The sequence below is a fragment of the Melospiza melodia genome, chromosome 3, assembly GCF_035770615.1.
Source record: "Melospiza melodia melodia isolate bMelMel2 chromosome 3, bMelMel2.pri, whole genome shotgun sequence".
NCBI lineage: Eukaryota > Metazoa > Chordata > Aves > Passeriformes > Passerellidae > Melospiza > Melospiza melodia.
This window is the reverse complement of record NC_086196.1, coordinates 68,692,773-68,707,153: the sequence shown is the minus strand read 5'-3', so window position 1 is coordinate 68,707,153 and position 14,381 is coordinate 68,692,773. Positions and strand designations below refer to the sequence as shown.

The 14,381-nt window shown below is 44.1% G+C and overlaps 1 protein-coding gene across 2 annotated transcripts in view; it reads left to right on the top strand.

Annotated features, from left to right (window-relative positions):
- The first annotated feature begins 4,151 nt into the window (after positions 1-4,151).
- Positions 4,152-14,381, top strand: part of KCNH1 (potassium voltage-gated channel subfamily H member 1) — a 181,430-nt gene continuing 171,200 nt past the window's right edge. For both annotated transcript variants that reach the window (XR_010027157.1, XM_063152140.1), the window contains exon 1: positions 4,152-4,299. Coding sequence is in view for 1 of the 2 variants with exons in the window: in XM_063152140.1 (XP_063008210.1) it covers positions 4,227-4,299 (73 nt within the window). In the remaining variant the exon portion in view is untranslated. The remainder of the gene's footprint in view (positions 4,300-14,381) is intronic.

The following is a 14,381-nucleotide window of genomic DNA, read 5'->3' as shown; positions in this document are numbered from 1 at the left end:
GCACTTGAAAACTTGCAAAAGGGTTGGTGATTTTTGTCACTGCAGAAGGAAGAGTTTTTACTGGCTTCAGAGACCAGATGACTTAGTGGCATTTTAGGAAAAGCTTTCTCACAAGATTTGTTAGAGGTTGGAACAGATTGCCAAGAAACCCTAATGGCTGACAAAGGGAAAGTTTTTAAAGTTTCCTTAGGGTGTCTCAAGGGTGTGAACCATGGGATAAAGTGAAAGAAGTGAGCTCTGTTCAATTCCAGTGTTTCTATTTCATAAATGCTGTGGGGTTAAATGATCTTCCCATAAATTAATTCTTGGAACTGATGTTTTGAAGATGTTTGTGTGTATGAACACTGGAAGTTGACAGTCGTGTTAGTAAGTGGGTTGATGTAAACACAGGCTGCTGTCAAAGAGGAACGTGTCTTAGCTGCCCTTTTCAGGCTGGTTTTCAATTCAGGTTTTCAATTCAGGGGTGACAAATATGCACAGTTTAGATGAAGGCAAATCTGTCCCTTTGCAGCAGCAGCTGCTCAGTGTGACCACGGAACAGGAGCTTAAGGCTCTGCAGCCAAGGGATGGTCACTTATTGGGGTGATTGATACTACACATCCCGACCTAGGGCCTTGTTCAGGAAACAACAGCATAATGCAAGACAGCTGAATGTCTTCCATAGCAAACTATCACTTTTTATATTATTAAATTGAAGTGTTAGGTATTTAGTTCTGTCCAGTGGGCTTTAGCAAACATGCAAATTAAGCAACTCCAGTTTTGAAGTTTCAAAAAAATGATAGTTGGAGAGAGGTAACCCACTAATAATGAAGTCAGACAGAGTACATGTTCTGCTTCAAGTGGGGCTTTACCTCCAGTTCTATATCATTTGCAAAATTTACCCAGTGATGGTGAGAAAATGAGTATAGAATTCAATATAATCACAGTAGGACATTATCACAGTGTCCTCTGCTCTAGTGGTGAAAAATTCATACTGCCAGCAAGAATCATATTTTGCAGGGGGAGAAAGTCCAAAGGAGGTAGAAGATAGAGAACTCTTCCATTTGTTACTGGGTCTGGCAGAGCTGGAGTTCATTTTCCCCTCAGCAGCCCCCAGAGCTGTGCTGTGCACTGGCAGCTGTAGAGCTGCCCATAAGACAGCAGGGTTCTGGCTGCTGCTGAGCAGTGCTGGCACGGTGTCATTGCTGTCACTCCAGCATCTTCCCCTCTCCAGGAGGGTGGGGCTGGGCAAAATCTTGGGATGGAACATAACCAGGACAGACTGGAACATAACCAGCAGACCCACTGACCAAAGGGATATTCCATACCATGTGATGCCTGCTCAGATACAGAAGCTAGGGAAAAGGCGTAGGGAAGGGGACATTTATTATTTACAGTGTTTATCCTCCAGAGCAACCACTGTGTGCTGAAGCCCTGCCTCCTAGCAAGTGGCAAGACATCACTCACTGATGGGAAGTAGATAATAAAATCTTTGGTTTTTTCCTTTGCTTGTGTGCACACTAATTTTTTTTCTTTTGCTGTAATAACATGTCTTTTCTTGACCTACAAGGGTTTTTTTCCATCTTATTTTGCTGGGGAGGGGAGTGATAGAGCAGTTGATGGGCATGTGGCACCCAGCCAAGGTCAATCCACCACAATTTGCTATAGCATTTTAGTCATTTGCAATGCTACAGGGTAGATGTAAAACCAATTTAGATAAAATAGCACCTTTGACATGAAACTTTGGATTAAGCAGGACACTGAAAAATTAGGTAATCAGAGATTGGACCACTCAATGCAACATAAACTGCAGCCAGCCTAAACTTAATGGAGTTTCAGGAAAAAGTCTTCAGTTTCTTACTCTTAGGTCACCTCATTCCCACTTCTGATTCTGTACTTGCTGATTCAGTTTGAAACCTTTTTCCTGTAAAGACCTCAAAATTCCTGTAATGTATGTCAGCTGCCAGGTGTCTCCTAAGTCACAGATATTCCTGCAGATATTACAGCAGAAGCTAAGATACAGTGTGCACTTATTCCTCTGGCACAGTGGCTTTGAGGAATAATGAAACACTACTCTGCATCCCAGTTTTCCAAATCTCACTCTTGGTTGTTAGCAGTTGTGTAAATTCAGTGTCAAAGGCTACATTTACAATTTTCTCAGAGAGCTTAGAATCTCTTCAGGTTTGGCTGTGCTGCTGGAGCTAGCAGGAACTAAATAAGCTTTGAAATGTATTTGTTGGTTTTCTTAGCTTTTATAGAGATGGGGCAACTGAGAGATGTTTTAAAAGATTTTATTCTGTTGTCACTCTTGATGAAAGATGAGACATAAGAGACATAAAACTCAATGCTATTCCATCAGAAATGAACTTATTATCTGGTTACAATACTTTATAAATGTTTTTCAGCCTATTAGCTTTTACCACACAATGCTGCTATTACTCTAACACTAATCACCTAGATTTTTACCCTACGTAGTCTTATTACAATAGTTTCACAGTCCTAATTGTCTAAAATATCTAGTCTTTTTACAAAGCTATTTTACAAAACTGTATTTTAAAATTGGTTAAAACTTACTTCTAGTTCAGTCTCACTCTCAACAATGTTATCTCTATTCCATGACCTTCCTAAATCAACACACCTTATTTCAGTGTTTATATACAAATATACAAAATTATAAAACTTTCTGTCAAGTTTTAAAAGTTCTTTATAAATCCATTTCTCACATGGATGGTTGATAGGGGTACTTAGATGTGTAAAGATGCAAATAAATGCTTCTATGGGCTCTTTTAAATCCCAACATTTCAGGGACAGTTGGTGGCCTTTTTGCAGCTTCAGGCAATTTTTTTTCCCCCTAACCTGCCTCTGTTTGGCAGCAAATGTAAGTGTCCAGCATACAGATAATCACCAGTTTAAAAGAGGCTTCTGTGGCACAGCTAATTCCTGCCTGGCCCACAGGGGCTCTGGGAGTTCCCAGGATCCCAGCTGCGTGAGGGGCTGATGGCAGCAGCATGCTCAGGGCCTCCATCTGTAGCTGCTGCTGCAATGAAATTGTCACCTGCCCTCACCCCTCGAGTCTCACACTCCACTTAAAAATGCTGTAGGAGGCTGGTGGCAGGGAGATCAGACTTCTCATGTCACAGTCAGTGTTTGGTCACAGCTGTGTTTTTAGAAACACACCCTGAACTGGACCATGTGCGTGGCTGTGCTGGAGCTGCCTGTGGTTCCTGGCTCTGGTCCTGGCCCAAGCCTTACCCGGGAGAGAGCAGGCTGGGCAGTGCCAGCATTCTGTGGGATCAGTGGTAGTGGTTAAAAATCTCAGCTGACACAGGCCATGGTGTTTGCCGTGCTTTATTTGCTGGCACTGTGAGAAATAGCTTTTCCTCCAGCAGATGAACATGCAGAAACATACTCTCCATGTCTCCAATATGCCTTGAGCTGTGGAGCCTGAAGGTGTTACACTTAATGAGGCATTACAGCAAGTAAATGCCAGTGCCAGCAAGAGAAAATATGCCTTTTAAATTTAAAAGATCTGAGTATTTTCCATTTACTGACAGATTGGTATGGGGGAACAACAAAGTCGATTAACCTCTGAATGAAAGCTTGGTGTCAGTTAAATATCTCAAAGAGTTCAAGACCTGTCAAAGGTTATACTCAAGCAGTTTGCCTCGCTGCTTCCACGGAGCTGCAAATCAGTTTGACCACTAATACTAAGTGGCCTTCTAACAGAAATCATCGTGGGCAAGCGTGGAGCGCGACCCGGGATGAGGGCGCCGAGCAAAGCTCCGGAGCTTCGCGGGGACTCACCCGGGCAGGGACGTAGCGGTGTCTCCCGGGAGCTGTGAGCGGTCTTTACGCACTCCGCGTTTCTCACCGGCGAGGGGTCGGGCACGGCGGCAGCCCCCTCTGAGCGGGGGCAGAGGCCAGGGGAAGGCGCCGCCAGCCGCGGCCGGGCCGAGCGCTCTCGGGGCTGTCAGCCCGCGGCGCGGCGCGGCCCCAGACGATGGCGCTGCAGCCCCGGCGTTGCGGCGCGGCGGCGGCCGGCGGGGGTCGCTGCGGGGCGGGCCGGCGGCGGCGGCGCGGGGCTGCGGTGCGCGGGAGGCGGCGGCGGCGGTGCCGCACAGCCGCTGGTGCCGGTCCCGGCGGGGGCATGTGGCGCGCGGGGCGGGCGGGCGGCGGCGCGGCAGAGCGCGGCTCGGCGAGGCCCTGAGCGGAGCCTCCGCGCCGCGCTGCGCTCCCGCTCAGCGACTATGGCCGGGGGAAGGCGAGGGCTGGTGGCGCCTCAGAACACGTTCCTGGAGAACATCGTGCGAAGGTCTAACGGTAAGGGGGCACCGCGGGCGAGCGCTCGCCGGCCGCCGGGAGCCCGCCGCGTCCTCGACGGGGACAGCGCCGGGCGGGGGGCGCCGAGCCCCGGGCGCTGCCGGGCGGCTCCGCCGGAGCGGCGCGTCCAGGTGCCGGAGCCGGTGCCGCTGCGCCGCCCGGGTCCTGCCGAGAGCCCCCGGGCCGGGCGGCGGGGCTCGGGCTGCAGGTGCGCCGGCACGGCGGGCGCCCAGCGAGCCCCGGCCGGCCGTTATCCGCGCCCCGGGGCCCGCGGGGGCAGCGCCCGGCTCCGGGAGGGGGGATCGGGGCGTCCGGAGAGCGGCGGGGGCGGCGGCGGCTCCGGACCGGGAGCGGGTGCGGGGATTCAAGATGGTCCCTGGGCTGGGAGAGCCCGGTGCGGGGGCAGCGGCCAGGGCTGCCGGCCCGAGGTGAAGGGGAAGGGTTGCCGTAAGTGAGGAGAGAGTTTGCCATTTTAAGGGCTGAGGGCAGATATTGCTTTTTTGTTCTTTTTTTTTCCTAGTGCACTGTAACCAGGTCTGTCTCTTGGAAAACTGTGGAGTGGAAAATGCCTCGAATTTCACAATTGCATGCAAATATGTATTAATGCTATCCAGATTCTTTCACTTAGGGACTTACCAAAAGCTGCTCCCTCTGTAAGCCGGCGACCATGCAAGCGTTCATGGGTTTGTTTAACCTAGGCATGTGCATTTCTTTTAAAGCCCTGAGCTCAAGTTGTGCCATTTTTTGATGTTCTGGTGACTTCAATGGGGTTACTTCAGGGATTAAGAACTTGTAGTATGGTTGAGAATATGAAGATCAAGCTTCTTTTGAAGACACGACGAGTTAATTAATTAAAAACATAGTCAGTTTGTTCTGATAAAGCAAAGACAATTAACCCTCTTGATAAGCAGCTAAAAACTCAAATGATCCCAAGAATGATTTTCAAATTTTTTTAATTAGGCAGTGTGATTGGAGAACTAGCCTTTGATAAGACCATATTTTCACATAAAATTGTGAGGCTCTTTTTATAGGTTATTTCTCTCTGCAACTTTCCTGTAGAAGGAAGGGGGCTGGAGGCTGCATTCCTGAAAAAATTACTTTTCAGTCTTACAGTGAATCTCACCCGCTTTTTTTTTTTTTTTAATGTCTTTAAAAATGAATGTTACATGTCATCACATTCATGCTGCTTCTCTAATCTTCCAACAACAGTTATTGAAGGTTTTTCTCAAAACTGTCTCGACTTTGTAGATTATTTTCTTCATTAAAAACCAATTTCCTCTTTTGGCTTTCAGTGCCAAAGCCTCGCTGCAATAAATCAGTTGAGGCTTGGAGATGGGAGGAATCATGCAGCAGAAGCTGTGCTCTGTTTTGTCCTCTCTTCCCCCATTATTAAGAAGGTGTCATAACAGAGTGTGGTGCTAGATAGCACAGGTAGAATGACAGCACTCCATTTCTAAATGCTCAGCAAGTCCTGAGGGCTGTAATCAATACAAGTTTTTAGACGAAGCTTGGTGGGAAGTGATGCACAGTTCAGACATATGAGGATAAGCTTAGGGAATCGACTCAGGTTTAGAACCTTATTTCTTCTGTGATGTGCCTTCAAGTTTTTGCTGGACCCAATCCAGCTTTGCTGGAAATGTGGTGCTGTCACATACCCGTGTTGGATGAATCAGTTTTGTCTACCCTTAGTCTGTTTGGAGAGACAGGGATAGACTCCTTTCTCTCGTGCTGAGGCAGGGCTGTGCTGACCAGCACGGGGGCAGTATGGAAACACGCCACATCTCATCTTGTCCTGCCTGCTTGGCCAGTGAGGTGATTTGGGATGCCCACAGGATGAGTGCTTAAATGGGCCCATAAAGCTTGAGGTTTGGCTCCTCTTTCTTGGTTTTGTTCAATTGGGCAGTAATGTGACCCACAATGAAGCTGTCTGCGCCGTTTGGGATTTGCCAAATAAACCTTAGGCTTCTTGTCAAGCTTGTATTTGCTGGCACATGCAAGCAAGTTGAGTAATGCCAACAGATATTGGGTGATACAGATATAGGAATGTTCCTAATTTGCAGAGGATTCCCTTTGAAAGAGAAGAATTTTGTCATTGAACAGAAATAATGGACTAAATGCTTCATGTGAAGGAACTTGTATATGATATGGGTATCATCAGTCATGGGTGGATGGAGGAAAGAGTGTTTTGGGGCAGAGGGTGTTATCTCAGTGGCAGGGGCTGTATGGTGGTTACAAAGGAATGGACATGCAGCTTCTTTGGCAAGCATTGCTCTAAGGACAGCACTAATTACACCTTTATTTTACCAGTAGTTTTGACAAGGAATTCTTTGGACGGCCCTTCTGTCATGTTAGCTATGGGACTGGTGAGCTGATGCACATTCTGTGGCTAAAGGTAGTAGCAGTGTATGTAGATGTGCGGGTCAGGGGTTTTGCCACTAGGGTTAAAATTTGGCTCATGTTCATAGCACACCTTCTGCAGCAAGACTCACCTCCAGCTCCTTTGGTCTGAATTGTCTGCTCCAGAGATATTAGGAATGAGAGCTTCTTCACAGGCTGCAAATCAACTGAGACAGGCTCTCATGCACTGAGTGCCAGCCAAAAGAGCTGTGCTAGGGTTAGAGCTGCAAAGCACTGCCTTCCCACTCACTGGAGTAAAGAGAGCATGGGATGGCTTAGGTAGCACACACAGGAAACATCTTCTAGACCTGTGGACCTTGTCTGGTCCTCTGTGATTTCTTCTCACACAAAGACCTTCTGCACAAAGTGTGAGCTTAAGGTTTGTCCCTCTTTGAAATGAGGGATGCCATAATTCTGGTCATCTTGTATTTATTGTTCAAAATATGTGTTTCTATACTAGTCATGCAGAGCTAGAAAAAGAAATGTTGCGCGCAGTGGTTGGCCGACAAAAATTTCTTTGAAGCAGTGAAATATTTAAAGACCAGAACACCCAGTGGGACAGAAAATGAGCCCATGCTGTAACACAGTGCAGTATATAAAGAATCACTAGCCCCTGATGGTTACTGCTAATGTGATATTAATATTTTTCTTGGTAATGTAATACATCCACAGTATACAAGCACTGTAATTTATAACAGTTATAAACCTGGATCATGGCCAGGGCACCCAAATCAACTGGTGCAGCTTATTGTGGAGGTTATTTGTGGTATTCCAATGCTTTATCAATATCTGGAGAAAAAAAAAATATTTATGTAAATGTCAGCCAAATTCTTCAGTCCTTCCTTGGTCAGGATTCTCATTGAGGTGTGTGATAATTGTGCATGTATAAGGATGGCAAAAGTAAGTCCTGTGTTTAAGTGACTTTGGAATTTCAGTGGAAGTCACAGGTGCTTTTCTGATTTATGGACAAAATAAGGAGATTGGAAGAAGAGTAAGTTGGAAGGCATAAAGCTTGTGTGAATTTAATTTTCCTTTCACAAAATCCCCTGGGAACACACTAAGGAGACATCAGTTATGGAAGCAAACTTGCATCTTTTGATGGAGAATGCAGAGAGTTCCCTGTAGAGGGAAAGAAAAAGCACCTTCAGACATAGATCTTGAGTATAACAGACATTTGCATGATTTATGGCATTGCTTTCATTACAGGCTATAAAATTCCCAGTACAATAAACATTTTGCATCCTGGGCATGCTAACCTTGTACCATCATCTGAGACCTAGGAGAGAAATTAACTTTATTGTAAACACTTCTGAAACTGAAAAGACTGTTTTTGTGTTCAGCCAGAGAAAAATGCAAAGGAAACTTAACAGAGAATGAGGAATGAAAACAGCAGACCTTCAGAAACTGCAGGAGGACAGCTTGTAGGTTCTGTGTTAAGGACATTTTCCCAGAAGAGAATGCAACAATGGGTTTTATTGCTTCCTGATCTTCCTTCTTTCCCATGTTAACAACTGTGGAGACACATATATTTTCATATACATTTTCATCCATGCTTTTCTCACAGTTGATCAGTACATTGAAATACCAATTCACTACTGACAATCTTTTTTTCTCAGTATCACTGGAATTGAATGTAATTTTTTTTTTTCTACTGGCTTTTACTAGGCCAGAAGTCTAGTTTTGAATGTGCAGCTTTATGCATTTAGGAATGTACGTCTGATTTTGTTAAAATTACTTTTATAGATAGTAAGGGAAAAAATGTACAGCACAGAGATGACAGGTAATGTGCTTTAAAATTAATGTTCTGAAAGCTCAAGAACTTCTCCTGTGATAATTCAACGTATCAATCCAGTTTTACATTAAATCCTAGAACAAGATTATAAAACAAATTTTAATGAAACCCACTCGTTGGAGAATTGGTTAATGCATTTTTGTAACTCAGATAAAAGTGAGTGGGGAGTTGGGTCTTGTCTCAAACACTTTTAAGGCTATAATCAGTAAATCAAATGGCTTCTTTAAACTAAGAAGGACTCATAATCAATGCAATTAAAGCATGCCTTTTCTGGATTAGTGTTCAGATCATATGGGATGGGAAAAACAAACCCCCTGACCAGCTGAGTGATGAACCCTCACTGCTAAACAGTGGCTTTGTCCTTTAGTAAGAGTGGCGCAATGTCTGACTCTTAGCCACTGATGAACTTTTTCATTTCTGAAAATCACCTAATTATCTCATTCTAACATCACATGTGTGTAAATGTTGCGGGATTTGTGTTTTAGTGTGTATTTTTGGTTTTTATTTGGGGGGGCGGGTATGTTGGATTTTTAGTTTCTCAATATCGATAGTACTTCAAGGATAGGTGACAAATCATGCTGTCCATAAAATACAATGGACAGCACCTTTGGCACAATTTTGGTGCCATTTCAGCTATTCTTGTTCTGTTATTCTGCAGTAATATGCTTTATTTTAAAAGTATAGATAATTATGGAGATTTTATGGCTACAAGTGTTAGAATGATGCATAATTTTCAATTTAAGATTTTCTCATGGTAGATGCCTGCCATGAAATATTTTCTATAACAATGCAAAGTAAGAATGTTGAGATGGAAAAGGTAGTTTTTTGTCTATTCTGCTGGCTGCAATTAGCATTCATTTTCTGTAATGATTTAGAGTGACTCACTTGAAGTTGTTGCTTTAGTTGGAGTCTCTTGTTATTTGTGGGAAGACTGAGAATACAAATTTTTTAATAATTCTTTTCAACTTGCACTTGCACTTTGCTCTTACACTATCAAACATGATAGTGTAAGTCATGTTTGAATAAACACGAAATATCTGTATTTAGGGAGTTGTGTTCATGCTGTAGCAACCAAGGAACTTTTAAAATCAATTTTGTTTTGGAAATTAAATAAATAGTTATATAAAACTTTTATTAAAACAGCCCAAATGAATCTATCTATAGGGGTTTATGGTTTTTGTATTACAGTGAGCTTAAAAATTTTGACCTCAATATTAAGGATGGATGATTTTGAGGCCACTCTATCATTATCCTATAGAATGATCAAGTTGTTCCATGGGATATTTAAGCACTGAAGCACTTCCACTGTAGGGATGAATGCAAGGGGATACTGAGTGAATGTGAGTATTGGTGTAACACCACTGGCTTACACAGGAGGATGTGGGGGTGGAAGAGCAGAATTATTCCTTATTATTTTTATTTTACCACACGAATAGTCTTTCTGTCATTTGAGCAGGTCTGCACTTGCCCTGACTACAGTTACAGCACTTCTGTTAGGATGAAAATGTGGTTGGTCCCAGAAGTGCAAGTCTCAAATCATGTGTGTGCAAAGAAAGGATCGAATAAATACTTGAAATTCAGTGTGAATTATTTGAACTGACTTAGGGCCATATTTTGATCTCAGAAATTACATCTGAACAATGTAGCTAATTAGTGTGACTAAGTGCTTCTGGTTTACTTTTTTTTTTCAAAGCTAAGACTAAACATGAGCAAAGATTCATACATACCTATCCTTTGTTAGCAATTTTGACAGGCCTACTTATACACAATGTTTGATTTCTATGCTCTGGGAAGAAATTAGACAGAAATGATGCAATCTCATTTCCCCCCAGTATCCAAATGATGCTGTTTGTTATGCAAAGTCACAAGTTTGTAGATACCACGTGTCCCTTGTCCTTAAGCTGTATGATACAATCTTTGCCGCTCTGACAGCAGCACATGATTTTTGCCTGCTGCACATTTCTTACCCTGGCTGTGACACAGCATCTCTGCTGCTCTGTGCCCAGCCCAGGCAGCAGTAGCTGCATCCTCCACCCCTGTTCCATGGCGAGGGTGAGAGACACATGTGATGTGCAGCTCTGTTAGTTCTGCTCTAGGAGTGGTGTGTGCTTGCTAATGCTAAAGAACTAGGCTTGCTCCCCTGAAGATCCATGGGAAGAGTTTGAGACAGGATAAAAAAAGACCTGCTGGTCTCAATAACCAGAGCTGCCATCACCCAGCATGAGGGAGGCTGTGGTCTCAAATGGGGAGGGCAATTTCCTCCTTCTCCTTCTCCTTCTCCTTCTCCTTCTCCTTCTCCTTCTCCTTCTCCTTCTCCTTCTCCTTCTCCTTCTCCTTCTCCTTCTCCTTCTCCTTCTCCTTCTCCTTCTCCTTCTCCTTCTCCTTCTCCTTCTCCTTCTCCTTCTCCTTCTCCTTCTCCTTCTCCTTCTCCTTCTCCTTCTCCTTCTCCTTCTCCTTCTCCTTCTCCTTCTCCTTCTCCTTCTCCTTCTCCTTCTCTTCTTTCCCTTTCCCTCTTCCCTTCTCTCTCATGGGAGAACAAGCATGTTTGGTGAGCAGCAGGTCTTCCCACCATACTGACCCTGGTTCTCCTTTTACTCAGGGGGGAATAAATCGGGAACAAACCTTTTGAGCGTTGCATTTGGATGATGACTGTGGGGAAATATATTAATATATTTAAATCCCATTTGTGCACTACACAAACCCAAGCACCCCGGGGGATCTGACTGACCCAAACATGGGAAAATGCAGTGGGCAGCAGCCTCTCCTGTTACTGAGGTGTGCACTAGAGCTGCCTGGGCAGAGGTTTCCCCTCAGCTTCCTCTGTGCAATGAGGGAACACCTTCAGTGTGGCATGTGTCTGGCAGTGCTGTGGGAGTATGTCTGGCTGTTGGTCTCTGACCTTCTGCCACTGTTTCCCAGAAGAGGACCTGTGCATCACTGGTGGGACTGGGGAGGTAGAACTGATGTGCTGGCCTCTGGAAAGAGGTGGGAGGCGGTCTCAGCTTGGCAAGATCCAAGTTACAGGAGAGGCTGGGATGCAGTGGGAGTGAATATGTAGCTGTGCAGGGCAGTGGATGGTAGGGGGGAAACATTTCAGTGACTTGCTCCACGTTCGTGCAAGGAGGTGAACACTCCTTAGCCAGTTAGTCCTGGCCAGATAAATGTCTGTGAGTGCAACTTATCTACAGGAATTCTGGAAGCTGATGGACGGTTTTGGTTAAACAAAGTACTAAATATAACAGTAGGATTCAGTAGATAGAGTAGTTTTGGTAAGATGGGTGTCTAGACACCTATGATTGTTAGTGTTAAAAGGACCAAGGTTATTTAGAAAGACATTTTCTGATTCTTCTGTGATGGTTTGTTTTCTGAATGGAGGAAAGTACTGGTTTCAGTGACTGAGTGAAATCCATTCTTGTATTTTGGAAGGAGCTAAAATGTTTTCCTTGTTGCTTTTAAGCGGCCATGTCTACTTTAAAGTGATAACCCAAACTGGATCTGACATTTGAGTGTGTAGATGCTGACGTGGGTATACTGCAATGAGCAGAACTAACCTGGGGAAAATGCAAACTAGAAAATATGAAGTGATGCACTTCACAAAGTAATCCATGCTGCAGAAGGCTGTCCTACTCATGCAAAAGTAATTGTGCTGCCTTTGTGATGTTACAGCTCTTATTGGTGTTTCTGCAACACATTGTGCTCTGTGCTGCACCTCTGCATATTTCCTGTGCATATTTCCTTCGTCTTGTTCAGACTGTGCCAAATTCAGCAATTCAGCACAAGCCAGAAGCCTAGGTCTTATATGAGCCTGCTCTCTCTAGTTCTAGCTCATAAGAAGGGCCAGTGATGCTTACAGCTTCTTCTTGGGCCAGGCAATACTGCTAACACAGTTGCCATTGTGATAGAAATTAATTTTCAGGTAGGGGAGTTCACTGAGTCCTTTCAAGTCATCAAATAATTTTGATACTGCTGCCATTACTATTATGTCCAATGCATCCCTGTCTTTGAAGAGAATTTAGCAGTGGATTTCTTCATGGTGTTTCTCTTGCCATCCCCTTTCCTGGCCTTGCTGACCCACTTGTGAGTCCCCAGGAGTCTCTGCTCTGTGATACTCAGAGTTCACTAGAGCATCCCTCGTGCTTGTTGTGTAACAAAGCCACAGCTGTTTCCTGGTCTCTGGGACCCTGTGTCCCTGCAGATGCAATGGCAGTATTTGCCTCAGTGGATGTTTCTCAGTATTTTCTTATGTTAGGAAAAATGACCAGGTTATGAGCTGTCCCCAAGCAGCACATTGTCAGGGATGTCACTGCAGTTGAGTGTAAATGATAGCAATGAGGACAGCCCTTCTACTCCTGGGCTGTCTGTCAGAGCAAGCTGTGCACTGCAGTTATAAGTGGGAGTCCTTATTTTATGCTGTGTCTTGCCAGCGTTCACACAGGCAAACAGTGTTGTCAGAGACACTTCTGGAGAAATGAGATGTGTTTGTCAGCTGTGTAAAGCCTGGATCAAAGAAAGGTCAAGATGCATGAAGTTGGAGTTAGCTAGAAGGGAGAGACACTTAAGAAACAATGGGATCATCAACATCTCTGACTTGTTCTGTGGTTTGATAGTTGTGCAAAATTTTTTCTTTAAAGCTTTATGGGTACATAATGATCTCTGAGCATGCTTTTCTAACTCACAACTAACTAAACCCAGCCTGGACTCTCATGAAACATTGTACCTCTACATGCCAGAGAGGGTCACCCAGTGCTGACTAGTGAGCACTGACTAGGGGTGCATAAAATACAACATCCAAGCCATACTGACTTCAAACTCACATGGTGAGGGTGTTGACATCTATTTGCTGTGGTGGCTTGATGATCAGAACAGTCATTAGAGAGCTGAAATAATGGTTGAGCTTTCACTGCCCTAAGGTAGCCTCATCTTCTAGGAGAATGTCCAAACTGCTGCTGGGGGAGAGAAATGTATGATGTTCTCTTTGCATCCTTTGGAAACTGCCAGTCCAAAAAAACTGAGCTTTGCTGGGCCAAGTGTATTAACTATGAGAACTGGGCTTATGTTAAAATATTGGGTATTGTAGCAAACATGGGAAAGGGGAAAAAAACAGCCTTAAAATATCACCTTTTTCATTGTTTTCTGTGGTTTAACTTGGTCAGATTTCTATTTGCTGTGCTGAAGTTTTTCAGTTCTCCTCTCCAACATTGCTCACACAGCTTCCAGCTCCCAAGTTCTTGATAGCTGGGCATCTAGGGACTAGACTCTTGCAGTCTCAACTTTTGGAGCTTAAATCCCTTGTGGATTTAGGGCTTTGTTTTCACTTGTAAATAGGAGATAAGAGCTTTGTTGTAACTCACAGAAGCCTTGCAAGGCTAGATAAAAATAGTATTATCACAGTGATGGTTATCAGAAATGTGTCCTATATAGCCTCCAATGAAAAAAACCCAAGAGATTATTTATCTGAAAACAATAAGGTTTAAGGGTGAAAGAGAGGCAAATTCTTAAGAGGAACTCTTTAGGAAGTGGAGAGAAGGGAAAGTTACCTTTTGAGAAGTGAAGGCAGTCAGAAGGAATTTGTAAGCAATTCATGCATGTAATAACACTATTCAGATCAGGGCAGGACCTCACCTAGCATTTGTATTTGCCTTTTTTTTTGTAATTTTTTGTACTTCCTGCTGAAATTTTAAAATATCATAAACCAGTCTAATTGCTATGTTTGTAACAGACACTCAAAAGCACTTGCTTTAGCAGTGAGAAATGACTTGGTTTACTTGTTCATAGGAAGGAGTAAAAGAGGTGTATTGTTTTGGAGAGAAGGTGCTTCAACTAAGCAAAGCTCATGGTATTTAAAAGAGGCTGTGAGGAACAAAGCAGCTGAAATACCCTGAAGTTATGTTAC